The sequence below is a fragment of the Lepidochelys olivacea genome, assembly GCF_965140295.1.
Source record: "Lepidochelys olivacea isolate rLepOli2 genome assembly, chromosome: 6".
Taxonomy (NCBI): domain Eukaryota; kingdom Metazoa; phylum Chordata; order Testudines; family Cheloniidae; genus Lepidochelys; species Lepidochelys olivacea.
In genome coordinates, this window is record NC_140416.1 from 14,185,036 (window position 1) to 14,211,935 (window position 26,900).

At 46.1% G+C, this 26,900-nt stretch overlaps 1 protein-coding gene across 1 annotated transcript in view; it reads left to right on the plus strand.

Moving 5' to 3' along the window:
- Positions 1-26,900, plus strand: part of LOC311522776 (NACHT, LRR and PYD domains-containing protein 3-like) — a 120,448-nt gene that overhangs the window by 86,912 nt on the left and 6,636 nt on the right. Inside the window, exon 5 of the mRNA XM_084632243.1 lies at positions 26,600-26,770. Within this exon, the coding sequence (XP_084488369.1) occupies positions 26,600-26,770 (171 nt within the window). The remainder of the gene's footprint in view (positions 1-26,599; positions 26,771-26,900) is intronic.

Here is a 26,900-nt window from a genome sequence, read left to right on the forward strand (position 1 = left end):
TTAACTTGTCACAGCTGAGTGTGCTACTCAGAACGCTGCCTGAGGGTGCTGGGGGATGTCGCTGGGATGACAGACGAGAAAAGCTTGAGAGAATTTTTTTAAAATGTTGTGACAGGGCACTAGTACTGAACTACTTGGAGATTAACAAAGAGCCCTGAATTGCAGTTGATTGGGCATGGGTGGGAGGGGGTTGTCCTCATGGACGATGACTGTACTGTGGCATATGCTCCCAAAGCACTGGTTCAAACACAGCACAACTCTGCCCATTGAGAGACAAATGCTGGCTGTTGTGTCTGGTGGTGTATTCTAGCTCTACTGATTCATGACCATTTATGTTCATGAAACGTAAGTCTGGGAAGCCATATTACAGGATCCACTGTGCAAAGCACCACCTGCCATTTCATTGGGATGGTTATAATACTTGTTTTTTTTCAGCCTCAGCTCCTGCAGTCATGTGAATAATTTAGAATTTCAGCTTAAATTTTATTTATAATTACGTTTCTCTAGGCCCTCCTGATGGTGGAGAAAAGATTAAAAATGTGACCCATGTGTAACCTACACACTCAGGAACTAGAAGGCTAAGGAAAAGAAACACAAAAGCATTAATTTTATTCATGATTTTGGGACCATGAAGTCTGATTCATGAGTTTTGAACATCTGGAATTGGCAATACTGCCTATATGTCAGAAAATAATTATGACTTTGAAAAAATACTTATTTATGTGAAAGAAAGGCCCAAAAAGGAGCTTCTTAAAGCAGCTGTGCTTTCAAGGGCATCTATAAATGGTGAAATCAGGGAGCTGCAAAAAGAGGAGTTTGTCTCCAATACTACACATTTCCAAAACAACCTTTCACAGGCTCAGACAAGAAACAAAAAATGAGCAACCTTACAACAGCATGACAAAGTAATTGTAGATGGCCGTCCAAAGGGATAATCCATGGTGCCCCCACCATAGAACCATATTGGTACAATATATATTGTAACATCAGGTATTGGAAGGAATGAGGCTAGACCACGTGATCTAACATTCAAAAGTCTCTCACACAGCGGTGCCTGCTTCCCCTGGAGTGGCGACAGTCAGCACCACCAACCATCAGAACACTTGGTTTCAATTTCCCATTCCCTCAGCCTCTCTCTCTGACCACAACCCCTTGCAGCCCAGCGACTGGGGGAGAAGAAGCCCATTACAATTTAATTCATAATAATAATAGAGATGAAATTGCTGCCTGTGGTGGGATTCTAAGCAAAGGACATTGGCCTAATACCCCACACTGTGAGGTCAGAAATGCCAAGCGTAACCCACAGCTGTAAGTCTCAATGTGGGGCTATTTTATGAATTTACCAGGGGGGCAATTATATTTTAAAGTTGAAATCTAGCAAACTAGATTAGCCAATTTGAAATGTGTTGTAGCCAATCTTGGAAATGAATTTAAATAGGAGAACCTCTTATGTTAAGTCCAAGGAGCGTTAGCAGACTAATCTTAATGCTAGGTTCTTTTCAAGTCAGCTTTTACCTTGGACAGTATTTCTCAGATGAGGACACGTGCATCTCTTAACTGACCAACAGTTTATTAATTCCCCCAGAACCACATATGTAAATACACAACACTTCATCAGTCAGGTAGAGATACACAAATATTCTCGGCATGTACTGAACACAAAGAACACATGCAGTCTTGCAAGTGGTTAACATAGACCAGCAGTGGGGTCCAGCAACTATACCACGGAACAACACAAATCACCAACATTTCTTACTGCATCTACTCATAATCATTAGTTATCAATTCTTTAGTACCACTAACACATTTCTCCCACTTTATGGTAATCCTAGAAGGGGGATAGTTGGTCTGTGGGCCTGGTCAATTGTCCGGTAGTGCTTCTCGGTCCTGCAGCTTCTTCAATTAATTCAGCAGCTCTGGGGTCCCACACAGTGACCTCAGCCTTAATACCCTGATTGCAGGGCTTGTTGGCCAGGGCTACTTTCTGATTTTGTATTGGACGCTTGACCCATCAGTGCACAGAGAGAATGGCAAGTGTGGATCTCTAGTTGGTGGTGTCAATGTACAACAAATTTCTCAGAAGTTTTTCTTAGTCAGAGGGATTTTATATGTCATTCATTTCAAAGAAGCCTTGTGAAATGCTAGTTTCAAAGCAAGTGGCCATTGTATATAATGACTGGAGGTCAGAGACTCTGAAGGCATTCCTCACTTCCTGTCATCAGAGGAAAAGCCCATGTGGGTAGAAGCTGTCAGCCTATTTTCTGACTGAAGAATCAATAAATATGGATTCAGGGAATGATCCTTTATCTCTGACTGTTTGGACTCTTACAAATATGTGTACCAGATGCAAAGCCGAGATCCCCAGAGACAATTTGGGTACCCTGAAAAGACTTTTAGGAAACTGGCAGTTTATTACATCACGGCCACAATCTGGAATTACAAACTGTGACTCACCTGTTAATATATTTTACCTGCTTTAGCCTCCCAATTGCTCTCATTTCCTTTTCGTAGCCAATAAACCTTTAGTTAGTTTACTATAAAATTGGCTGCCAGTGTTGTATTTGGTGTAAAGTCCAGAGTACCAGCTGATCTGGGGTAAGTGACTGGTCTCTTGGGACCAGGAGCAACCTGATATGGTGTGATGTTTGGTGTAAGTGACCTTTTGTCACAAAGTTCAGTTTGTCTGGGTGGCAAGATGGACTCTCCAGTCAGTCTGTGACTCCCAGGTAGGACTGGTATCGCAATCCAGGAGTTCACATTTGTTACTGGCTTGTTGAACTCTAATTATAGAACATACCACTAGTTTGGAGTGTCTGCCCTTTTTCTACAGTTTGTCCTGAGGTCGGCACTCACAGTTGTGAGCCGTTCTGGACAGTGTGACACAGCCTGTGGTAATTCCTTTTAAAGTTGTGGCCCAGCTGAGAGGAATGATTTGTGGCAGTTGGTTTGCGGTGAGCAATTTGTCCTGCCTCAAGGTGCAAAAATAACAGCGACATGCTGTGCTCGCTTTTCAGGAAGGGAAAGATGGAGCGTGGTTGAGACGAGCTTTGAGACCCAGGGTTCTGGGGGAATTTTAGTTGTTAAAATTCATGTGGATCTGAAGCAGGAAAGGATTACTGTTCTTTGCCGAATGGTTCTGACAATCAGCAAATAGTAAAAGAGGAAACCATAGTTGCAAAATGTGAACCAGTGGATCTAGTACATTCTGGTTGAGAAGGAAACCATTGCATAGGTTGGGTGAGAAAGGGAAACCATCTTGGTGATCATGGGCGTGTGATTTGGCATTTTCAGAGCTGGAAAAGACTCTTGTGACTGCTCCTGTCTTGGCCTCTCCATGTTTCAAAACCCCTTTCCTATTGGACACAGATGCTACTGCTCATAGACTAGGGGCACTATTGACATAACGACCATCTGATAATGTATCAGGGGAATAGAATTTGAGCTTGGCTGCCACCCAAAACTGAGGATGTATTTATTGAAGCCGACGCTGGAAGAGTTGTGACAGTCATGAATTCGCTATTAGAACAGAGTGGGCAAAGTCTGACCCAGCCAGCAGACTCCACAGAAACAACAGACAATCTTCAGGAGCCCACTGAAAGAGATCCCTTCTGATTGGTTGAAAGGAAATTGTGCCGGAAGAAGAAAGCTCCAAGGAGATATAAACAGGAGTAAAGTGGTTTTGGCTGGCAATGTGAAAATCATAGAATCATAGAATATCAGGGTTGGAAGGGACCTCAGGAGGTCATCTAGTCCAACCCCCTGCTATTGTGGGATGTTGCAACTAGAATTTCCCTAAATACTTTACAGAAGAGAACAAAGTACTTTTTTTATTGTCCTGCTTTTTCCTTGTGAAGATATCATGAGAGGGACTCCTCCCATCAGCTGAGCTTTGCAGCTGAAACCATGTGGAAGAATAGAATAAAATCCACAAACAAGAAGGAATTTATTATGCTGTTTGGATGCTGCGGGGGTGCGGGGACAGATATTTCTAAGCATAAGCTAGAGATGCCCAGCTGCTTAGACTGGGTTAGCCTTAAAGGACATTTAGTGCTTGCTGATTATAGAAGCTTGTATGGGATTGGCTACAAGCCTTGTCTTTGTTGTGAGATCTAAAGGGCTATTGACTTGGCATAAGGGACTGGTCCTTTGGGACTGGGAGTAACCTGAATATTGCTGAAATTTTTGGTATAAGGGCCATCTATCACCAAGGTACACAGGATAGATTGGAGTACTCAAGGGGACTGTTTGTAACGCCATGTTAGGGCTGTTACAGTGCCTGAGGAGTTTCCATTTGATAATGTGAAATCTAAGTATAGAACTCACAACCAATTGGGGGTTTGTGCCCTGCTTCCTAACAGTCTGCCCTCAGATTGCAAAAAGAAAAGGAGTACTTGTGGTACCTTAGAGACTAACCAATTTATTTGAGCATGAGTTTTTGTGAGCTACAGCTCACTTCATCGGATGCATACCGTGGAAACTGCAGAAGACATTATATACACACAGAGACCATGAAACAATACCTCCTCCCACCCCACTGTCCTGCTGGTAATAGCTTATCTAAAGTGATTGATTACCTTGATTACCTTGATTACCATGCACATTGTACGGAGAGTGGTCACTTTGGATGAGCTATTACCAGCAGGAGAGTGAGTTTGTGTGTGTATGGGGGTGGGGGGTGAGAAAACCTGGATTTGTGCTGGAAATGGCCCACCTTGATTATCATGCACATTGTAGGGAGAGTGGTCACTTCGGATAAGCTATTACCAGCAGGAGAGTGAGTCTGTGTGTGTGGTTTTTGGAGGGGGGTGAGGGAGTGAGAGAACCTGGATTTGTGCAGGAAATGGCCCACCTTGATTATCATACACATTGTGAAGAGAGTGGTCACTTTGGATGGGCTATTGCCAGCAGGAGAGTGAGTTTGTGTGTGGGGCGGCGGAGGGTGAGAAAACCTGGATTTGTGCTGGAAATAGCCCAACTTGATGATCACTTTAGATAAGCTATTACCAGCAGGACAGTGGGGTGGGAGGAGGTATTGTTTCATGGTCTGTGTGTGTATATAATGTCTTCTGCAGTTTCCACGGTATGCATCCGATGAAGTGAGCTGTAGCTCACGAAAGCTCATGCTCAAATAAATTGGTTAGTCTCTAAGGTGCCACAAGTACTCCTTTTCTTTTTGCGAATACAGACTAACACAGCTGTTACTCTGAAACCTGCCCTCAGATTGGTATTCACACCCTTGTGTCACTGCAGGCAGTGTTACAGGGCCCTGAGAGGCCAAGACTAGCATTCCAGGAACTGAGAAACCCCATGTGAGGATTACAAGAAATAATAATAAACCATCATTAGTAGCCTCCTACAGTACTGGTAATCTGTAACTCTTTACACAGTGATCTCTGAAGACCTGATCTTACTGTGTCTTGAAATCAGTCAAAGTTGTACAATTGACTCCAAGAACAGAAGGATCAGTCCTTGTTCTGCAAACCCTGACAATAAAAGTCCCCTCCTCCATGGACTAGGGGAGCTCACGCATCGATCTCAGCAGTGCCATCTCTGTTCTGTGTGCGAAAACCCAGCTGGATATCACCCATGAGCTGGTGAAGTTGGATGAGGTTGTTCAGTAGTTTCTTGATTAGGCTGCTCAGAAATGGGAAACCAGATGATATTCGGTTCTTCTTGTCCTTGGCTGCTTGGTTAGGGTACCTGTGTTTTGTGACCATGAGCTGTCTGGGACATCATGAAGTTAAGACTACAGCTGGTCAAAAGTCAGAGTTTGCAGTTTGCAGAAATCTAAACTTCTGAAAAAACATTGTTCCCATTTGGAATGAAAAACAGAAATTTCAAAATTTCCCACAGAAGGGAAAATCTGAAAACAATTCATTTTGAAATAATCAAAACATTTTGTTGCAAAAATTTCAAAAAGAAATTAAGTCTGGGAGTTGGAAGTTCTGGGTTTCCTGGCTCAGCCATGGCTCCCAGGGCTTCTAGACTCCCAGTTCCCCATTATCCCTAGCAGATTAATGGGGAGCAGGCAGCCAAGAAGCCCAGGGAGTAATGACTGAGATGGGAGCCTCAGAGGTAGGGAGTAGGGGCTTCCAGGCTCCCAGCTCTGTGTCAGGGAGCCAGGAACTGCTTCCCAGCTCAAGCCACAGTTCTCAGCATTCCAGGCTCCCCGTTGCCTGAAGCTCAGTCCCAGCTGGAGCCAGGATTCCCAGGGCTTCCAGTTGCTGAGCCAGTGACTTCCAAGTTCCACCAGTTCAATGGTTTGACTTTCTTTAAAACTTCAGCACAAAGACATACTGCTTGACTATTACTTTTTATTTAATTTAAATTATTTAAGTAGATTATGGTAGGTTTCGGTTTTAGCACAGGAGGTCAGAATTTGAAATTTACCTTGAAATTGGTTTATTTAAAAAAATGTATTTGATTTCAATAAAAATTCCAATTTGAAACAAATAAAGTAAAAAACAAGAACGACCAAACAATGGAGGGTGTTAAAAATATTTTTTCTCTATCCTGCTCATGCTCAGTATCCGGTTTGAGGCATAAGTCAAAGCAGAACATGACAACAGGCTTATTTCTGCAGGTCTGACTTGTTTACAGGACCACTTTCAAAAAAGACTAAATATAAAGATTTATGTTTGTGTGAAAGGGATTTTTAGTTCACAGTAGAAAGCAATTTTCATGAAGGGGTCTTGTTTCAGCAACTCTTTGATGGGAAGCCAAACACTCTGGCTATCAAGCTACCAAATGTGGCCCTTTTACAGAAACTCTTCAACAATTTTTAAGCACAACTTACCTGTGAAGAGACTCTGTGCCTCTTGCTGTTCAGCACCAAATACAGTATTGATTTGGTCAGCAGAAGTTCTGGCTGCTTGTTCTTCAGTCATGGTTCATGGCCCATCACTTTGATACTGCAAGTAATGCTCGGCAGCCACCGTCATGCCTGAGCAGCTCTCCTAGTTGGGATTCAGTGTCTCAACCAAAAGTTGCTCCAATGAGCTCCTCTTGTCATCAAATCAGCCATCAACAACTTATTGTTTCCTTTGGAGACACTGGTCCCCAGGTGGTGGGCAGAATAAATTCCACATAGAGTTTAGGGTGGTTGTAGTATTATTTCTCAGTAGTGTATTACGGTAGTGCCAAAATTCCCCCACTGAGTTCAGGGTCTTGTGGTGTGTTGTGTTAGGCACCACATATGCTGTTATGGCAGGTGCCACTCCTCGTCCAAGTTCTTTTTATGAAGAACAGAAGCCACTTTTTAGGCTTGGGGAGACATGCTGTGTTAATTTTTTGAGTTATGCAAGGTTTTGTGTAAAGGTAGGTAGCTTTGGGAGAGAGGGAGCTGTGCAAGCAGCGGGAGACTTTGCTCTCTGGCTCTGATTACCGTCCATTCTTGAGGCAGAGTTTCTCCTTGGGAAGTGCTGGGCTGAGATCTCTGAAAGCGGGGCCTGCCTTGTGTGCCATGTGACCGTGTCATTCCAGAACTGGTATATATGTGTAAATAGAACAAGTTACACTTAGAATTTACCCAGCCTTCATGTCTCTGATTTCTCCTCCAACCTGCCAGACACGAAACACTTGCTACTGATTGGCTCAGGGTAACACTAGTGTGAAAATGGGACATTGGTGTCAGAAGCAAGAACAAAAATATACACAGACAGTCCTTACCCTGAAGACCCTGCAGTCTAAATTGACCATACACACAAAGGGTGAGGGGAAAGAATAATGATGATTCCTATTTTTCAGATGGAAAATTGAGACCCATGAAATGACTTGTCCAAAATCACCCAGGGAGTCTGTGATAGAGCCAGGAACAGAACACAGATCTCCTTCATGCTACTCCAGGGCTTTAACCACAAGACTTGCCTGTCTCTTACAGAGCTCTGCTCATTCTCCAGTGCTTCCTAGTTTCCGAATGTGCTCTTTTCACAGAGATGGCCTCTGTTTTATATGGTCAAGGTTTTTAAAGTAGAGCTACTTCTCAATCAGAGTTTATTCATCTGAGCCAGTACTACTGATGAATTTTCTGACCATGATACACATTGTGATTTGCTATAGTGTGTCAGAAAAATTCAGAAAGTTCTGATTACCGACCACACAAGACTGAAACAAACCTATGAAGTCTATGAAGAGCTTTGCGGGGGGAAAACTAAATCCAGACAGGGCTGTCCAGAGGTGGAGGATAATCATCTATTAGACATTTTCGAAATGTCAGGTAGAATTTCCAGGATTTTTGACGGGTTCAGAGTGGTAGCCATCTTAGTCTGTATCAGCAAAAACAACGAGGAGTCCTGTGGCCCCTTAAAGACTAACAAATGTATTTGGGCATAAGCTTTCGTGGGCTATAACCCACTTGGTCAAATGCAGGATTTTTGAAGTTTCTCATACATTTCAAAGGCAATATTCTTTTCACTAAGAATAAGAAGAACATTCATCTTGAATTCTGCACTAAAAAACACAGACTGTTATGGGAGATGTGCACCCAAACCACATGACCTCAAATATATATGATTGTTTGCCAATAGATGTACACACCACTGCAATCTAAAACCCAGCATCAACTTTGGTTGATTAGGAAAATATAGAGAGGGGTAGTAGCATCTCCATGATTAAGTATGCATGAAGATTTACAGTTAAATCAGGACTAAAAACTCTTTAATTTACACTGAATGTTTTGTTATACACAAAAATCTAAGTTATTCCTGCCTCTGATCTCAGAAACGATGGACTCACATGTCCTCTACTATTCCCAGTGAGGCGTCTAACACCCGTTATCACAGAGACTCATACTGTCTTCTACAGGATAATGTTGAAAAATTCATGATTTTTAAGCCAGATTTGTGACTACTTTCAGTTAAGACTCTTTGACACCTGACTCGTGATTTGAAAGACTTTCCACATTCAGTGAGTGTGGATATTATTGCAACCTTTTGGTTTCAACCTTGCTGCAAAAAACCTTAAAAACCCCCTGAGTTCCACTATTTCTCCTCTCCCCCACCCCTTTTTTAAACTCTGTTTGCTTATTTCTCTTTGCTTGGGTATTTTCTTGTCTCTTTCTTGTTTTCCTTCTCTCTCTGCTTGTCTCTCTTTTCCCTCAGTCTTTCGCTTGTCTGTGTTAACTCCCTTTTTTCTGCCATTCCCCCTCTAAACCTCTCTCTTCATCTTCCCCTTTTTCCTTCTTCTTCCCTCTGATCCCTTGATATTCCCTCTGTGGCCGGGGTCCCAGGGGAGCAAACTGAGGTTACTCAACTTGGGGCTCCCCAAAGCTGGTGGTTATTCTAACACTTAGATTTACCAAGCCAGCACATAACAGCTTCTATAATACCTTCCTGGTTACCAGAAGCCTACAGCACAGTTCCCTTAAAGCAACTCCACCCAGACACCCAAGTCAAATATGATGAGGATCACTGAAGATCTTATTAATCATATAAGAAAGTTCTACCAGTCCCGAAGGATCAGACACATTCTCCCCCAGGTTAATGAATATTTCAGATCTTACCCCAAATATACGCTTATAGCCAATTCTTATGAACTAAACTGATAGTTATTAAAAAAGAAAAGAGAGAGAGTATTGGTTAAAAGAGATCAGTATACATACAGACGAGTACAGTTCTGAGATCAGATTCATTGTAGAGATGGTGAGCTTTCTAGTTGCAAAGAATGTAGCGTATAGGTTAGAGTCCAACGTCCAACATCAGATTCAGGGTGTTCCACCTTAGGGCTGGGATCTTAATCCTTATGGCCAGGGCGGCAGACAGAATTGCCGGGTGGGTCCCTGGGCAAAGTGGGATGTGGCTCTGGAGCCCCGGAAGGGGCAGGGCTAGGAGGCTAGCCTCCCCCAGCAGCCCTTCAGCCCCACGATTTAAAAGCAGCAGGGAGCCCCAGGCGGCCTGCCCCCACTGCCACCGCGCTGCGCCTCACTGCAATTTTAAAGCATCAGGGAGCTCCCAGCCGCTGCTACCACGGCAACGGCAGTGACCCCGGGAGCCTCAGGCCCTTTTAAATCACCCAGGCCCCTAGGCAATTGCCCCCTCTGCCCTTCCTCCCCCTCCCCTTTGGAGGCCCTGCTTATGGCTTAGGATTCCCCTGCATGAAACCTTAAGCTGATCTGAGATCAAAAAGGATCAGGTCCCAAAGGTCTTTATATACAGTTTTCTAGCAGCCTCTTGACCATTCAGTCCTGGATCCCAGACCAATAGGCAATCCTGGAGACTTCCAAATGGACCTATCTCCCGAGCCTCACAGGTAATTAGCTAGACAGATTAGCATAAGACAATTGCCCATCATTCGCAGATGATTTGCTATACACTTCAAAGAGATGAATACAGTATAGACAGGAACTGTTTGGTTATATTGTTAACCTCTAACAATATACATATGTAAACATACAAAAACACAAACATTATCTAAGAGTATGTCCCTAAAGGTTGAATTTGGGTCATTTATCCTGCAGGATGCTTAACCCTTTCTGGCCATCCATCAATCCCTCTATAGCTCATTCATTCTCTCTCTTTCTTGCCCACCATCTTTATTAATTCTCCCCCCTTTCCCATATTGCTTCCCATGAGATCTCCTATTCCATTAATGGTCTCTCCCCAGATTCACAGCTTTTCATGGTGCGTCTTCACTTAACCCACCTGAACCTTATCTCTTCCATTGAACATATCATGGTGGAAGGGAAGGGGGTTATTTCATTACCCCTCTAGTAATAATTTGGGCCTGGTAGTCCTCCCTTAGTTGTAAGCCCAGCTGTGGAAAAGTGGATGGAAGTTCATGAAATTGTTCTCTGCGTCTGTGCTGGAGGAGGTCTGGAGAGCCTGGCTCAACAAGACAGAGTTAAGGGGCGCCCATGCTGGCAGAAAGGTAGGTTCAGTGGTATCTCAGCACCCCAAGTGATGCCCCAGGGGGTCCGACCCATCACAGGTTCAGTCACCCGTAATAACAAATGTTGATGGTAACATTTAAAAAAATTATACAACACCCCTTTACTACTGTTGGGGGGATGGGGTTTTCTCCTTTGGAATCCAGTTGGGGTCATAGAATCATAGAATATCAGGGTTGGAAGGGACCCCAGAAGGTCATCTAGTCCAACCCCCTACTCGAAGCAGGACCAATTCCCAGTTAAATCATCCCAGCCAGGGCTTTGTCAAGCCTGACCTTAAAAACCTCTAAGGAAGGAGATTCCACCACCTCCCTAGGTAACGCATTCCAGTGTTTCACCACCCTCTTAGTGAAAAAGTTTTTCCTAATATCCAATCTAAACCTCCCCCACTGCAACTTGAGACCATTACTCCTCGTTCTGTCATCTGCTACCATTGAGAACAGTCTAGAGCCATCCTCTTTGGAACCCCCTTTCAGGTAGTTGAAAGCAGCTATCAAATCCCCCCTCATTCTTCTCTTCTGCAGGCTAAACAATCCCAGCTCCCTCAGCCTCTCCTCATAAGTCATGTGTTCTAGACAACTAATCATTTTTGTTGCCCTTCGCTGGACTCTCTCCAATTTATCCACATCCTTCTTGAAGTGTGGGGCCCAAAACTGGACACACTACTCCAGATGAGGCCTCACCAATGTCGAATAGAGGGGAACGATCACGTCCCTCGATCTGCTCGCTATGCCCCTACTTATACATCCCAAAATGCCATTGGCCTTCTTGGCAACAAGGGCACACTGCTGACTCATATCCAGCTTCTCGTCCACTGTCACCCCTAGGTCCTTTTCCGCAGAACTATTGCCTAGCCATTCGGTCCCTAGTCTGTAGCGGTGCATGGGATTCTTCCGTCCTAAGTGCAGGACTCTGCACTTATCCTTATTGAACCTCATCAGATTTCTTTTGGCCCAATCCTCCAATTTGTCTAGGTCCTTCTGTATCCTATCCCTCCCCTCCAGCGTATCTACCACTCCTCCCAGTTTAGTATCATCCGCAAATTTGCTGAGAGTGCAATCCACACCATCCTCCAGATCATTTATGAAGATATTGAACAAAACCGGCCCCAGGACCGACCCTTGGGGCACTCCACTTGATACCGGCTGCCAACTAGACATGGAGCCATTGATCACTACCCGTTGAGCCCGACAATCTAGCCAGCTTTCTACCCACCTTATAGTGCATTCATCCAGCCCATACTTCCTTAACTTGCTGACAAGAATACTGTGGGAGACCGTGTCAAAAGCTTTGCTAAAGTCAAGAAACAATACATCCACTGCTTTCCCTTCATCCACAGAACCAGTAATCTCATCATAAAAGGCGATTAGATTAGTCAGGCATGACCTTCCCTTGGTGAATCCATGCTGGCTGTTCCTGATCACTTTCCTCTCATGCAAGTGCTTCAGGATTGATTCTTTGAGGACCTGCTCCATGATTTTTCCAGGGACTGAGGTGAGGCTGACTGGCCTGTAGTTCCCAGGATCCTCCTTCTTCCCTTTTTTAAAGATTGGCACTACATTAGCCTTTTTCCAGTCATCCGGGACTTCCCCGGTTTGCCACGAGTTTTCAAAGATAATGGCCAATGGCTCTGCAATCACAGCCGCCAATTCCTTCAGCACTCTCGGATGCAACTCGTCCGGCCCCATGGACTTGTGCACGTCCAGCTTTTCTAAATAGTCCCTAACCACCTCTATCTCCACAGAGGGCTGGCCATCTCTTCCCCATTTTGTGATGCCCAGCGCAGCAGTCTGGGAGCTGACCTTGTTAGTGAAAACAGAGGCAAAAAAAGCATTGAGTACATTAGCTTTTTCCACATCCTCTGTCACTAGGTTGCCTCCCTCATTCAGTAAGGGGCCCACACTTTCCTTGGCTTTCTTCTTGTGGCCAACATACCTGAAGAAACCCTTCTTGTTACTCTTGACATCTCTTGCTAGCTGCAGCTCCAGGTGCGATTTGGCCCTCCTGATATCATTCCTACATGCCCGAGCAATATTTTTATACTCTTTTCCCTGGTCATATGTCCAACCTTCCACTTCTTGTAAGCTTCTTTTTTATGTTTAAGATCCGCTAGGATTTCACCATTAAGCCAAGCTGGTTGCCTGCCATATTTACTATTCTTTCGACTCATCGGGATGGTTTGACCCTGTAACCTCAACAGGGATTCCTTGAAATACAGCCAGCTCTCCTGGACTCCTTTCCCCTTCAAGTTAGTCCCCCAGGGGATCCTGGCCATCCGTTCCCTGAGGGAGTCGAAGTCTGCTTTCCTGAAGTCCAGGGTCCGTATCCTGCTGCTTACCTTTCTTCCCTGCATCAGGATCCTGAACTCAACCAACTCATGGTCACTGCCTCCCAGATTCCCATCCACTTTTGCTTCCCCCACTAATTCTACCCGGTTTGTGAGCAGCAGGTCAAGAAAAGCACCCCCCCTAGTTGGCTCCTCTAGCACTTGCGCCAGGAAATTGTCCCCTACGCTTTCCAAAAACTTCCTGGATTGTCTATGCACCGCTGTATTGCTCTCCCAGCAGATATCAGGAAAATTAAAGTCACCCATGAGAATCAGGGCATGCGATCTAGTAGCTTCCGTGAGCTGCCGGAAGAAAGCCTCATCTACCTCATCCCCCTGGTCCGGTGGTCTATAGCAGACTCCCACCACTACATCACTCTTGTTGCACACACTTCTAAACTTAATCCAGAGACACTCAGGTTTTTCTGCAGTTTCGTACCGGAGCTCTGAGCAGTCATACTGCTCCCTTACATACAGTGCTACTCCCCCACCTTTTCTGCCCTGCCTGTCCTTCCTGAACAGTTTATAACCATCCATGACAGTACTCCAGTCATGTGAGTTATCCCACCAAGTCTCTGTTATTCCGATGACATCATAGTTCCTTGACATCACCAGGACCTCCAGTTCTCCCTGCTTGTTTCCAAGGCTTTGTGCATTTGTATATAAGCACTTGAGATAACCTGTTGATCGCCCCTCATTCCCAGTATGAGGCAGGAGCCCTCCCCTCACAGACATTCCTGCCTGTGCTTCCTCCTGGTATCCCGCTTTCCCACTTACCTCAGGGCTTTGGTCTCCTTCCCCCGGTGAACCTAGTTTAAAGCCCTCCTCACTAGGTTAGCCAGCCTGCTGGCAACGATGCTCTTCCCTCTCTTCGTAAGATGGAGCCCGTCTCTGCCCAGCACTCCTCCTTCATGGAACACCATGCCATGGTCAAAGAATCCAAAGCCTTCTCTCCGACACCACCTGCGTAGCCATTCATTGACTTCCACGATTCGACGGTCCCTACCTAAGCCTTTTCCTTCCACGGGGAGGATGGACGAGAACACCACTTGCGCCTCCAACTCCTTTATCCTTCTTTCTAGAGCCACATAGTCCGCAGTGATCCGCTCAAGGTCATTCTTGGCAGTATCATTGGTGCCCACGTGGAGAAGCAGGAAGGGGTAGCGATCCGAGGGCTTGATGAGTCTCAGCAATCTCTCCGTCACATCGCGAATCTTAGCCCCTGGCAAGCAACAGACTTCTCGGTTTTCCCGGTCAGGGCGGCAGATAGATGACTCAGTCCCCCGGAGGAGAGAGTCCCCGACCACCACCACCCGCCTTCTCCTCTTGGGAGTGGTGGTCGTGGAACCCCCAACCTCAGGACATAGCATCTCATGCCTTCCAACCAGCGGAGTCTCCTTCTGCTTTCTCGCCCCAGACATATCATCTGGTCCACTCTCCGCAACAATACCTGTGGAGAGAACATGAAAGCGGTTAGTTACCTGTGTCTGTGTTACTGGAACCCGGACATTCCGCTTACCTCTTCTGGAGGTCACATGTTGCCAAGCTTCTTCACTGGCCTCTTGGCTTCTCTGTGCAACCTGCTCTATATCTTTAGAGCTTTGTGCCCCTAGAAGCCTATCCTGAGTTCTGTCCAGAAAATCCTCAGTTTCTCGTATGCAACGAAAAATATGTCCTTCTTTCCCCTTAAATTTTTTCTCCCCACTTTGAGGTCTCTTTCTCCTCATCTGCTACGGTGTCTTCTCTCTTGTTTTATCTATAAATTTTATGGGGATTTTCACCATCACTTTATCTTGAATACCCTCTTCTCTCCCCAGCCTCTGTCCCCCAAGTTAGGGCTTAGCTCCCCAATTTCCCACATACACCTATGGCATTTTTCTCCCCATATTCACCTCAACCTTAGAGTCCCTCACCCCACTGGGGGCTCATCTCATCCTGCCTCCAAAATATCTTGGGGGCTCTATTCTCCCATACAGAACTTCTGGGCTCAGCCAGGGATTGAGGGCTTCTCTCCCTTGTACAAATTCAGTGGTTCTTTTACTCTCCCAGATGCTGGGGGCTCTGCTCCCTCTTCAGTCGGATGACCATATTTTCAAGGCAACTGTAGTGATGGAGGAGTCACTACCGTATACAGTTCTGGTGGATGTGGTGTCTGGATGTGTGTACAGAATTTGGAAGGTGTTGGGGGTGGGGAGGGCTCATGCTTGGGTGTGCAGGGGGCTCCCTGTGAGGCCTTGAAGGAGGACAAGGACAGTCATGCTTGGGGTTGGTCCCTGAGGTGCACATGCTCATAGTCGGCCTGCTCCCATGGATACCCACTGAGATGCTTGGCAGCTTTATCAGGAGCCCAGACTCTGCTGGAGCATTACAGAAACCATAAGAACTTCTGCTTTTATAAGCTCAACAGGGAGTGTGAAACAGGCCCTGCCAAAAGTTTCACATGGTCACCCCCTCTCAGGGGCTCTTCTCTCCCCAAATATCAGGGATCATGCTTCCTCTGAGGTTCTTTTCTCCTTTGTCTTTCCCCACTTTGATCCCTGGTCTCAGTGGGAAGGTGGGTGTGATGTTGCCAGTTCTGGGCCTGGCGGCTGCCTCCTCTCCCCAGGCCTGATGGTCACAGCTGGGAGCAGGTGCAATTATTAGGCCTAGGAGCTGTACCCCCATTGTGAGCTGTGATGTAAAAAGCATGGGAGAGTCCATAAGATGTTACAATAACCACGAAAAACAGGCCAAACTGTTTACAACATTGAGTCTTGTCAGAGGTGCAAGAAAACCACATAGAGAAAATAGATTAATCTAAACCCAAAAGGCCAGGTTCATATAATCCAAGGACTTTTGAAATTATGCTTGTGAAAACACATGATGTGGAGCCAGAAACTGGTGTGATGGATATTAGGCCTACTTAGTGGACAAAATGATAAGGGGGATGAACTATGATGCCCGCTTTTCCTATTTTGGGGTTCCTTAAAAAGAGACTTTGGGGGGGAAAATATTCAGATCACTTCAAATAAGCTCCCGCTCTCATCTCCCATCCCACCTTGCATCCCAGCTCATCCCCCAAGCTGCCAGCACTGCAACTCATCTCGGCTCATCTAAAGGACTTTCTCCCTGAGAGGAAGTCCGGCTGGCCTTAAACTCATTGGAGTAACTTTGTTTTCACCTGCGAATATGAACTGGCGTCCAGTCCTCAGCCCAGCACTGGCGTATGTAACTACCAGCGCTGCAGAAGCACATAAGAACTGGCATTGTTCTCCCTTTATTTGTTGTGTTCTTTTCTGCCGCCCCATGTTCTTTCCTTCTGTTCTCTCTCTTACTCTTTTGTCTTTTCATCAAATCCTGAAGTCAGCTATACTATCATCCAAGCCTGCCTTGTCTAAGAAGAAAAGATCCGCTCAGATAACATCCCTAACCAGATCGTAAACTAGGATCCAAGCAGCAGGTGTCATGGTCGACTTGCCAGCCAAAAAGCATCCACACATAAATAATCGGCAATACGGTGCTCCAAAAACATCCACAAAACCCTTATTTCACCCATCTTTTCTATCCCATCTCTCTTCCACCCTGTGTCTGTTAAAAAAAAGGTAAGTAAATGCCTTCTATACATCAGAACTGATAGTAAAATTACTCCTTTCCTTTTCATCAAGAAAAGGTTGTTCTGAAAATAAGAGACTCTGATATTTTGCCTCCGAAAGAAGAAAGATTTCAAAGGTTTTGACTGAGTTTGCTTTGCATAATTACTCCGCCATATTTTCAATATAAGGGACTGTTTTGATTTCTTGTTCTTTCTTGTATTTAATCCTAAACTTCTAATTGGAATGAATGCTTTTGGCTGTTTGCCAAATAACTGACTAATACAAAAGGCCTCTGTTTAAAATAACCCCAAACCTTCCTATCGCTGTTTAATGTTGGGCAGAGAGTTTATAGACACCTTTAACTCTTTGGGCTTTTGAGATCAATATCTGTACAATTGGGCTGGTGGGAGAGACAGAGACAGTAGAAGATAAGAATGGCTATACTGGGTCAGAGCAAGGGTATCAGACGGTGCCTCTGAACAGCAGGCCTAGTGGTTGGGGTGTAGGCTGCAGCTAGGTGTAGAGATGGGCTTGAGCCAACGGTGGCACTGTCAATGAGATCCAGGGACTGGCCGGGGTCAAAAGTGAGATCAGAGACTATAGACTGGAGTGGGCAAACTACAGCAGACTTTTTTATCCAGCTCTCAACTCACAATTCCGTCATGAGCACCATCTTCCGGCACGCAGAGCCACACTGTGCAGGTGCGACTTCACCGCTCTGTTTCCAGGATTGGAACCCAGCCCGTACGTGGCAGCCCCGTGCCACGCGGCAGTGTGCCCAATCCTGAACTCTGGATCATTCTAATAATTTTTGCCACCTTGAATTTTCCTAAATATAACTAATAAAAACAAAGAGACCCCAGGACTCCGAAGATTTAAACCTCCCCAACTGAGCAGAAATGCTCAGCTTGGGTTTAAGCTTCAGCCCCAGCCATGGTGGCTTCTGCCTTTGATGTTCCCAGACATGGGGCTGAATGTGCTCTCAGCTGAGAGCCTCCACCAGTTTGAAGAAAAACCCTTTGAAGTGCAGCCTGTTGGGGATGGAGCTGTGTGTTTACAGTTATAAACAGGGCAGGTGCCAATGTTGGACTCATTATAAAAAACTAAATCTTTTGGGGAAAGCTGTGGCTCTTCCTTTTTCTCTTTCAATACATTTCTGCTCTTTTTCTTCTGCTTTTAAGGTAGAAGCCCCATCCCAGGCCTCTGAGGTTCTGGGCAACTCTGAGGACTTGAGGCCAGATTTGTAAAGTTGCTCAGCACCCAGCAGCTCCCATTGTGACACTTCCCACCAGATTTTCAAAGGATCTGCACGTTGGATGCTGAGCCCTCTGGAAAAGCATGAGCAGAGTGAGCCGCAAAATCAGTCTCCTGTTGCACCAGCTGCTGTCCCTCACTGGAGTTTTGGGGTTAATGCCACGAACCTCCAATGCAAGTTCCCCTTTTTTGTCCCCAGAACATCAAATATGGTGCCTAGAGGGCTGAGGTGCTTCTGCCACCAGGCCTCTATCAAGGTCTCAGAGCTCTCCCTATCACTTTGTAGGTGGATAGGACTCATCTCAGCGCTGTTTGTTTTATCCTTTTATTCCCACCATCCGTGTTGTTTAGCCTCTTCCTTCTCTTCCCTCTTGATGATCAGGAGGTGCCACTCTTCACTACACAGCCTGCACCAGACAGGAACTATCACCTGCTATCAAAGACCACCCGCCACCCACCCACCCACTGTCAGTGATTTCCCATCTCAGAGTATGTACCACTCCATCCATTTTCCACCCCTCCCCTTGGCTGCTGGAGTCACAACGCTGCAGCAGATCCCCCTGCTCAGTGCAACTGCAGCATCCTGTTCCCTCCTGAGGAGCGAGACCTACAGGTCTGTAGCAGTAACTGAATTTGTTACTTGATCATGTACATTTTATGATCCAATACTTAAAGAAGAAGAATTTGCTCTGACAGCTAATGACATGTGCAGACAATTGTCTAGAGCTGGTCAAGAATTTACCACTGGAATGATTTCCTGAAGGAAAATGCAGCTTCCACAAAATAGAAACTTTGTGTGAGAATATTTTTTTGTTGAACTGACCCAAAACGTTTCATTCAACTGTATGTCCCTATTTGCACATTGCCTTATGGGAGTTGTATCTCGGGTCATCATACTTCTATGAGCCAGACTCCCTGGAGGTCTACATCTGCCCTAGTGCAATGTGGACTCTCCTCTGACCAACAGGTATGAGGCATCATCGGTGGATGGAGGCTGCATTATGGGAGACCTGTCCATGCAGGAACCCTGGGCACAGGGTAGAATGGATGTATCAGGTTCCATTGAGAAGGAGGGGTGGGGACCCAGAGAGACAAAAGATTCCCGTCTTGTGCCAAAGCTATCAAAGGGGGTGGAACAGAACAAAGGGGGCAGCCAGTCATGAGAAATCCCCTAGTTACCACCTGAGCTGGAAGTGACAAGGACCGTACCAGGGGAAAGGATTTGGCCCAGACTAGGAAGGAGTCTAGTCTGTGAAAGAAGCTTATTGAAACATCTCTAAGGGTGAGTTTTACCTGAATTCAGTTTCTTAATGTATTAGGGTTAGACTCGCGTGTTTTGTTTTGTTTTGCTTAGTAACTTACTTTGTTCTGTTATTACTTGGAACCACTTAAATCCTATTTTTTATACTTAATAAACTCACTTTTGTTTATTAATTAACCCAGAGTAAGTGATTAATACCTGGGGGAGCAAACAGATGTGCAAATCTCTGTATCAGTGTTATAGAGGGCAGACAATTTATGAGTTTGCCCTGTACAAGCTTTATATAGAATAAAAAGGATTTATTTGGGGTTTGGATCCCACTGGGAGCTGGGTGTCTGGGTGCTGGAGACAGGAATACTTGCTGAGCTGTTTTTAGTTAAGTCTGCAGCTTTGGGGGCGTGGTTCAGACCCTGAGTCTGTGTTGCAGCAGGCTAGCGTGTCTGGCTCAACAAGGTAGGGTTCTGGAGGCCCAAACTGGCAGAGAAAAAGGGCTCATAGGTAAATTCAGCATGTCAGGTGACAGTTCCAAGGGGGTCTCTGTGACCAAACCCATCACAGGGGGTCTCCTGTTTGGATTCCAATATCTCAATGAAAAGTTGCTCCAATGAGCTCCTCTGTTCATCCCGTCAACCACAAACAACTCAGGTGGTGGCAGAATCAATTCCACATTTTATTTACAGGAGTTGTAGTATTATTTATTAGTGAATTGCAATAGTGGTAAAATGCCTTGGCTGAGATCAGGGTCTCACTATGCTAGGCACGGGTTATGTTGTTATGGCAGGTGCCCCCAGGTGGCACTGTTACAGGTGTCCCAATTCTTTTTGTTTCAGATGTAAGCAACCTTTCAGTCTTGGGGAGACATGCAGTGTTTCAGTTATGGAAGGTTTTATGTAAACACAGCTTTGGGAGAGAGGGAGCTGAGTGAGCTACAGAAGAGTTACAGGTGCACTTCGAGTGTACCCAGACTCCTTGTCACTGATTTCTCCTCTGATCTGCAAGGCCTTGGACACATACTGCCACTCAGGAGAGGGGTAAAACCGAAGTCAGAACTGGACACTGGTGTCAGGAGCAACAATACACATAGACAGTCTCTGCCTGGAAGATCCTACAGTCTAAATTAAATGGTAGAAAACTTCATTAACACAGAGTTAATTGTTGCCCATTTATAGCCCGTGTCCTTCCTGTATGTGGAGTTCAGCAAAAATCAAATTTCAGAGTTAAGGTAAATGTTCACGCATCCTTAACTTCCCCCCACCCCGAGCTGGCAAAACGTTCTTGGTGTTAAGTGCAACTCTATTGAATGATGGATGAATAAATCGGGATAAAGCTTGGGATAGCTGGGATTGTGATATGAGGTGATTTGAGTCTGCGTCTGCTTGTGTGTTATCAAAGGAAAGAGACGTATGTGTACCTTGAGGTTCCCGTCTGGCATCATTTCAGTACAGAACTGAGTAGGTCGTGTAGGTAGCAGGGCACTAGGATCTTCTTGCCATGGGTATTGTCAGTCGTGAGGTGGGGAATATGAGTGCAGTCTGTACATTGAATGATGGGAAGGGGAAGACATAGGGTTAGGGTGTATCCTGTGTGCAAGTGGAAAGGGATTGGAAAAGGGTATGAAGAGGTTAAACTTTACCAGTGTGGTATTCTGTCAGGAGAGTAGGCTCAGTGTTTGAGTGTCAGGCAAGTGCAGGTAGAGCCTCTGCATCACGATGAAAAGGCAGAATGCCAGTTTGTGGCACATTGCGCCATCGCTCAAAGAGGGCAGAGTTAAGGTTGTTTGTGTATTTACCTTAACTCTGTGATTACTGGTTTGAGAAGTTTGAGTTTCGCTGAACTCAGCATTCTGGAAGGGCACAAGCTGTCACCAGGCAGCCTTGACTCCATGTTATCTAAGTTACTTGCCACTTAATTTGCTCGTTTTTTAAACAGAGAAATGTTTGTCGGTGGTTGTCACCTAGGTTTGCAGCTGCTATGCTTCTGTGGCTAGGTAATAATCAAAAGATGTAGCTTTTATATCGTGCTTTTCATCTGTCACTCTCAAAGATCTTTACATCATGTATCCCCATTTCACAGATGGGAAATCGAGGCACAGAGAGATGAAATGGCTAACCCAAGCTCGCTCAGTGCCAGTGGCAGAGCTAGGAATAGTCCCAGGCCAGTGGTTTTTCCACAAGGCCACATGGTTGCTTTGTGAGCTCTCAGTGCTCTCTGCCTCCTGTATATTTTGCTATAGCGGAAAGGGGATAATGGTCATGATTTGAGATGTTTGCAATGTGCTGCTAACAGGGCCAGTGAGAGAAATCTCATCCGTGCTCTATGGCCCGAAACCTTGACAGTTTTATCATATTGTACTCGTGCCCAGCTTCTCACCCCAGTCTCAACAGTGTGTTCTTGGTGCTTGCTCCCAGCATGCCTCTTCTAAATGCCCACCCAGAGGGGCAGGGCTTCCCCTGATCCTGGCACACATGGAGGGAGCAGGACTCAGACACCCTTAGAAATGCAAGCCCTCCAACACCTGGCTCACATGACCTGATAGGGATGGGTCTCAGACACCCCAAATCCTTGCACATACCAAAGGGAAAAATGTGGGGGTGACAGGCACCCCTGTCTCCCCAAGCACCCTGCCACTCATCCCTATGTGTCCTTCGCCCTCCCTGAGACCTTCAGCCCCTAAACCTCCTCTGCCACCCATCCCCATTTATCCCCTTCCCTCAATGCAGTCCCAAATCCCTCTCCCCTCTATTCCCCCACTTCTGCACCCCTAAAATGCTCCTCCTTGCCAGCAAGCATTCACGTAACTATTTCCCCAAAATAACACTCTCCCCAGACACACAGTTTAGCAATCTGCTATCCTGCCTTTTCCAAATGTCTCCCCAAGTGGGAGGTCAAACTGACTTGGGGTCAGGATCAAAAGATGACTGACTATTCCTTTGAGCTATGCAGCTGATGTAGAATAGTAAAGGCTAACAATCCTGTTCACTCTTCTGTCCACACGGGATCAGTTTCATCCATTTAGAGTGTCATTTGGAAGGGGAGGCTTCTGATACTGTAATATAGAGAAGCAAAATATGTTTCAAATAAAGTTTTAATTTGATTTTCTCCACAGGGCGGGTGGGTGCCAGACTCTCTGTTGGAGGAACCCTTGAGCACTGGGCAACTTGGCGCAATGATCTGAGCCCTGGTTTGATCACTCTCTGTGGGCATGTCCACACTGCAATTGAAAATACGTGGCTGCCTGTGCCAGCTGACTTGGGCTTGCGAGGGCTGTTTAATTGCATTGTAGGTTTCCGGGCACTGGCTGGAGCCTGGGCTCTAGGACTTTTGAGGTTAGAGGATCCCAGAGCTTGGGTTGGCAGCCAGAACCTGGAAGTCTACACTGCAATTCAACAACCTCAGAACCTGATCCCCGGAGCCCAAATCAGCTGGCACAGGCCAATCGTGGGTGTCTAACTGCAGTGTAGACATACCCTGTGAGCACAAAAAGGCTGCTGAAAGCTGTCACCTTTAACAAAAGCTGTTTTTTTCCCTGAGACCGTATTTTGGAAACAACTTGGTCAAACATCTAAAAGTTTGGAACACTTACAGAATCCCAGGCGCTCATGAGTCTCACCAACTTTCAAGGCAATCTGAGTTGCCATGTGGATTTTAAAACAGTTAGAAGAGTTGAATTTTAAACAGAAACTTGGTCTAAACTTTAACTATAGCATCACCCTGCTAGAAGAGACCAGAAAGACAAAGGATGGGGGAAGGAATATGATTTTTCCCATTTTTCAGATGGAAAATTGAGACCCATAAAGATAGAGTGACTTGCCCAAAGTCACATGAGGGAGTGGGTGGTAGAGCCAAGTGCCGAACCACAGATCTCTGAGTTCTAATCCAGGGCTTTAACTACAAGAGCCTCCTTTCTCCTGCAGAGAACTGTGCTCATTCGCTTGTGTTTTTTGGGCTCAGAAATGTGCTTTTTGGATTGGACACGACTTCTCTTTTATATGGTTATGGTTTATTAAAGTAGAGCTACTTAACAATCAGCATTTAAAAATTAGGGCCAGTACTACTGATAGATTTTCTGACCATGATATGCGTGATTTGTTGAAGTGTGTCAGAAAAATTCAAAAAGCTCTGACTACTGACCGAACCAGACTCAAACAAACATGTGAAAGCTATGAAGAGGCAAAACAAAATCCAGGTAGAGTTGCCTGGAGGAGGAGGGTGGCCATCTTCCAAATATTTGTGAAATGTCAGGTGCCATTTCCAGTATATTTGAAGGTCTTCAGACATTTCAAAGGCAAAATTCTACACAATTAGAATAATTAGAGCATTCCTGGTGTTCATCTGGAGTTCTGCACTAGAATAACTTTCTAATGTCTCAAATTACATATTGTTAATATAGAGGTGCATTAAAACCACAAGACCCTAAATAGATATGATTATTTGCCAATAGATGCACACACAACTATATTCTAAAACTCAGCCTCAACTTGAGTCAATGGGAGAATGTATGGAGGAGCATGAGCAGCACTAGGATTGAGTTTGCATTCAGATTTATAGTTAAATCAGGACTGAAAACTTATTTTACACTTAACATTTTCTTAGAAAGAAAAATCAGGTTATTCTTGCCTCTGAGCTCAGGAATGATGAACTCTCTTTCTCCTCACCTTCTCAGGTGTGTTCTCTCTCTCTCTCTTTCTCTTTCTCTCAGCTTTAAATCTTGTGGGGTTCTTCTCTTCTGTTTCAACTTGGATGCCCTCTTCTCTTCACCCCTCTCCAAATTAGGGTTCATGCCCTCAGCTTCCCACATAAACCTTTGGGTTTTTTCTCCCCCTCTTCGACCCAGTCTTAGAATCTCTCCCCCTCCCTCCATTGCAGGCTCCTCTTTTCCTGCCTTCAAAATACCTTGGGGGCTCTACAAAGCCTTACAGACTCTAGGGGCTCCCTAAGTCATGGGGGCTTCTCTCTCTTGTACAAATTCAGGGGCTTTTTTCTCTCCCAAATGTAGAGATTTCCCTCCTGTGACACTCTACACCCTGGGGGAGCACCCTGTAACCCCCAAATTCATCATTTGTATATAATTGTGATATTGCATACAAAGCATTCCATGGAAGGTATTATGGGAAAGGTTATGATCTGCTGAAACCCATTGTTCCATCTAAATTTGTATATCATTAATGCATATGAAGTTATGAGAATTGTCTGGTTGTCACTAAAATATGCTGGGGGTTTGGAAAGTGCCCAGATACTAGCTCCCCAAAGGCACTAACCAGGGGTGTACCCAACGCCCATGCGGGTGTCGAACATCCATTAACCGCATTGTCCAGCAAGGGAGTTACAATTCAATGACTCACTTGCACAAGGACACACCAGGGGAATGGCTCAACCTTGCCTGGTGACTCAGCAACGCCCACCAGACGGGCCTGGACTTGTGGTCTCTAAGCACATGGACTGAGGGTATAAAACAGAACCCAGTGGCCCCATGCGTCACCTTTTTTTTTCCTTCCCCCACCTGCAGTGCAAGCAACAAAGACGCACTGTAGACTCCAACAGAGGGGACAGACCCAGGTTTCCAGGGTGAAACCTGTGTATTATGAACTTTAACATCCAGTGGGGTGAGAAAACTGCTTGCTCTAAATACTACCTGGTGTCTTACAGGTTTAAGGTTCAGACTGTGCACTTGTTTTGTTTTCTTTGGTAACTAACTCTGACTTTTTGCCTATCACTTCTAATCACTTAAAATTGACCTTTTGTAATCAATCAACTTAGTTTAATGTTTATTTTTACCAGTGAGTTTGACTGAAGTGCTTGGGAAATCTGCTCAGGTTACAAAGGCTGGTGTATTATCCACTTTCCATTTAATTTCCAATTAATAAACTGACATTTCTCAAGAAAGGGTCTTCAGCAGTGCAAGACGGTATATTCCTAAACTACAACTCTTGGAGCTGGGGGGATTTGGTTGATGCCTTTCTCTGTGGTTCATGAGTGGCTCTGGGAGCATTCACGCAATCTAGCTGGGTGTGGGGCTCCACACGCAGTTGTACTGAGGGGTAACAGCTCCTGCAGGGGTTTGCTGCTTGCCACCAGTCTGGCATTGTGACAGACACCCCAGAATAGAGAGTAAAGGGGGCACAGCGGTCCCACAGTCACAGGTTGCACCCCGGGGGTCCCATCGCACTTCCCCATTGGGCAGAGTAACAATATTTTAAGGCATAGGAGGTGATGAAGGAGGCCGTGCAGGTGACAGCTCTGGTGGAAGGGGTTTCTCGACGTGTGTGCAAGATTTAGCAGATGGGAGTGGGATCATGTTTGGGTGTGCAGGGGGCTCATTATGAAGCCTTGAAGGAGGACAAAGACAGCCGTACTTGCGGGTGGTCCTTGAAGTGCACATGGTTATAACCTGCTGCCATGGTTACCCACTCAGCTGGCTGGCAGCTCCATTAGGAGCCCAGGCTCTGCAGGGGGGTTACAGAAACCAACAGAACTTCTGCTTTTATAACCTCACCAGAGACTCTGGATCAGGCCCTGCCAACAGGCTCACACAGTTGCCCCCTTTTCAGGGGCTCTTCCCTCCCCACACCCTGGGAAACCCCCTGCCAGGGGGATCTTCTCCTCTTTGTCTCCCCCGCTTCGGTCCCTGGTCTCAGAGGAAGGTGGGTGTGACGCTGCCAGTGCTGGGCTTCGCAGCTGCCTCCCCTCCCCAGGCCTGAGGCTCAGAGCTGGGGGCAGACACAGGAGGCGTCTGTGTCCTCCAAGGGAGCAGCAGAGCTAGTGCCGGGGGCGCGGAGGGTCAGGATCTCCCAGCTCCTCCTGCTCTGAGCCTGGCCCAGCTGCCTGGGGAGGGGGCTCCCCCTACAGCCTCCCTGGAGCGATGGGGCTGCTCCAATTGGGTCGCACCATCCCGGGGCTGATCAGTGCCAAGTCCAGCCTGACTGGTCCAGACCTGAGTGGGCAGGACTTAAAGGGCAACTTTAAGGGAAAGGGCGAGGGGGCGGGGCTTAGGAAGGAGTCTTACCCCAAACCTTCTTCCTCATTGGTCAGTGGCAGAGATTTGAAGTGTCTAGGCCATTCTCACTTTTGATTGGTGAAGGGCAAAGGGCAAGGGGTGGAGTTTAGACAGGAAGTCCCACCCGCTGCTGGTTTCTCACTGGATAAGGGGTGGGACTCGGGACAGAGTCTGTAACAGGACGTCTTACTCATTCTGGATGCTGATTGGTCAGACAGAGGGGCTGGTGGGTGGGGCCACCTGTCAGAGCAGCCGTCACGAGCCCCATTCACGCATTGATCCCCCCTCTCTGCTTTTCTCTCTCCTGCAGCTTGAAGTGGTGCCGTGTCACAGCCGCTGGCTGCGGGGATCTCGCTGCTGTTCTCAGAACCAGCCGGAGCCTGACAGAGCTGCACCTGGGGTATAACGAACTGGGAGAGGCCGGAGTGCGGCTGCTGTGTGAGGGGCTAAAACACCCGAACTGCAAACTACAGAATCTACAGTAAGTAGCAGCCGGCTCCCTTTCGTCTGTGCCTGGTAACACTGATGTTGTGAGTCAACTCCGGGTACCAGGGAGGATCACAACATCCTACAGGGCACGTAGTGGACTCAGGCTTCAGCCCCTGTTGAGC